This window comes from Hordeum vulgare, chromosome 5H (assembly GCF_904849725.1).
Source record: "Hordeum vulgare subsp. vulgare chromosome 5H, MorexV3_pseudomolecules_assembly, whole genome shotgun sequence".
Lineage (NCBI taxonomy): Eukaryota > Viridiplantae > Streptophyta > Magnoliopsida > Poales > Poaceae > Hordeum > Hordeum vulgare.
Genome location: NC_058522.1, coordinates 380,121,482 through 380,124,140, shown reverse-complemented (window position 1 = coordinate 380,124,140; position 2,659 = coordinate 380,121,482). Strand labels below are relative to the sequence as shown.

At 48.2% G+C, this 2,659-nt stretch overlaps 1 protein-coding gene across 1 annotated transcript; it reads left to right on the top strand.

Annotated features, from left to right (window-relative positions):
• Positions 1–1,396: 1,396 nt before the first annotated feature.
• Positions 1,397–2,252, top strand: LOC123399218. Its single transcript, XM_045093646.1, has one exon. It carries the CDS (start codon positions 1,472–1,474, stop codon positions 2,105–2,107), a length of 636 nt encoding a protein of 211 aa, XP_044949581.1. The 5' UTR covers positions 1,397–1,471; the 3' UTR covers positions 2,108–2,252.
• The last annotated feature ends 407 nt before the right edge of the window (positions 2,253–2,659 follow it).

Below are 2,659 nucleotides of genomic sequence, written 5' to 3'. Positions count from 1 at the left end.
ATATGGATGGCGACATGCTGATAGAATAGAGAGTTAGTCAACTACGCCTATTTATATCATCGGTTTTGGCGTTGGTCGCCATGTAATTTCTTTCCGCAGTTTTTCGATCTACTTTGTACTTTTTTTAAACTGTTTCAGTACTTAATAAATGGCTGCATGCATCACTCGATGCAGAGGCCGGGGCGATGCCTCCTTTTAAAAAAAGCATCTTGAGCTGGCATGATCCTTCGGGACGAGACGGGCTCAATCGTGCTCTCCTCATGCATACATTTAAGCTGAGCTTTTGGCATGCATGGTGGGAATCTCCTTGCTCAGTGATAGAGCCCGAAGCAGATCATCATTGAGACCGACCCAAAAGTGACAGCCAAGGCCATCATAACCGAGAGCCTGATCGTTCGATTGTCGAGGAGATTAAATGCCTACTTGAACTTCAAGATAGACAACATGTCATCACTATGACCCGCTGCTCGAGGAACAGTGTGGCTCACTGCCTCGCTTAAATAGGACACATAGTATACACACGGTTGTGTGGTCAAGGTTTAGACCTGATGATTTTTTTTTTTTTTTTTTTTACGGAAGTCATAGGTTTTTGTTCCAACACAACAAAGTTACAATCCTCAACAACGAGATCACTGGCAAAAGGAGGAGAGTGGCCCAGCCAACAAGCTGTACTATCCCCACATCGTCCATAATTCGCTAAACAGTCTGCAACTCTATTTTGATCGATGAATTTTTTTTACAGAAATAAAAACCCTATCACTTAAAAGAAACTTGATCTCTTGGATCATATGGTCATAGGCTGATTTATCCAACGAAGCATCCGTTAGGGCGTTGATAGCAGCAGCACAATCCGATTGAACCATAATTGTAGCGTCGGAATGCTCAGTGATGAGCTTAATACCCTCAAGAACAACATGTAATTTCGCTTCAAGTGCATCGTTGCAATGGAACAATTTCGAACAACTTCCGGTACGCAACAAATAGACCTGATGAGATTAACATCGTGTACCGGTCTACCGAACGATTGTATGCCCAATGATTAAGAAATGAAAGTTTCTTTCTTGCTAAAAAATAAGGATGGGAGGGGTACCCTCCGATCCTATTTATATATATTCAACTAAATGAACTATTTTCAGAATTCACATTGGTTTTAAAATTCGAGTTCATTTGATTGAACTAAAGCAGGGTCGGAAGGTACCCTAAATGTTTCAAATTTGCATGCCTACCAAAAAGAAAAGAAAAACACACACACACTAGAACACTTATTTCAAACATTTTTTAAACCTGAATAGAGTGTTGCCCGCGCAACTGTGCGGGTCACTGTGCTACTCGGATAAAAATAGCATTACTGGAGAGCTATATATGGACTTTGTGATTCTAATCCTCCTCAGGTGGTCTTTCCGTCCATGGTTAGCCATGAAGTGCATGTGCCTGCCCCCAGCCACGATATATCAAGGAAAGCGCCCGATACATGCAGCCACGTCCGCCGCGCGTCCCGATCGCGAGCTGCCAACGTGCGTCAATGGCAGGCCTCGCCGCGGCTTTCGCCGTGGCGACCCTCGCGGCGATGGCCCACGCCACCACCACTGGCTCCCCGCCGTTGTCGCCATCGTCGCAGCCGTCGTCGTCGTCGTACTACGCGGCCGTGGAGAACCGGCTGCCGGCGGGGGGCGGCATGGTGCTCGTCTGCCGCGCGGTGGGCGGCGACATCTTCACCCAATGGAGCGTCGTGCCGCGTGGCGGCGTGCCCCGCGGTGGCCGGCGCGTCTTGGAGCTCCTGGTGGACGCCAAGACGTACGGGTGGGTCACCTGCAGCTGGGCCTACCAGGGCAACTACGTCGGTGCCATGCCGCTCTTCGATTCGCGGTGGCCGGAGGCCAAGCGGTGCCAGGACGTCGCCCGCGGCGGCCTGTGCCTCATCGTGTTCGAGGACGACATGGTGCGCCTGGAGACGCCCGGCGGGGGACAGCGGGTTCTCGGCGACCTGCCGGTGAAACGTTGCCGGCGGCACTGGCTTCTGTTCAGCACCGAGTGCACGTACCCGGACCATCCCCACCCCTACGCCGGCCGCCGCCTCAGCAATGCCTTCGAATACTTTGGCGTGTGATCGGTCAAGTAATTCACTAGGGCATCTTGATTGAATGTACGTAACGGGCTCATGCTAGATGAAAGAAACCTATTTTTTCTCCAAACATGCATGGAACATACTACGTATCATTCCTCTCTCGAATATGACACGATGGGCAGCTCGATTCGCCGCTTTCTTTTATCCGTTTCCTCCCCTCTGCGATCCTCTCTCGATTAGTCGGGTGGGGCGTTCGGTTCAAACGTAAAAAAATTGTGATGTTTATAGAGGATTTTGAGTTTACTTCCGTGAGTTATGGTTTAGAATGCGCGGAGTGTAGTTTGAAATCAGCAGGTTAATTAATTAGCTATGTTGAAATTAATACTTTTCAAACTTGCAGTTTTGCTTTTAAATTTTTGGATTTGAAAGTTTTGGGAAGAAGAGAAACGGATCGGACTAGCAATGGGAGAGGAGGTCTACAACCAAATCTTCTTCCCTTTTTATGGGGCATGCATAGTCTTTGACTATAGCTGTATTCATATATATACAAATAATATTTGCTACTACCTCCGTTACGGTTTAGAAGACACAATT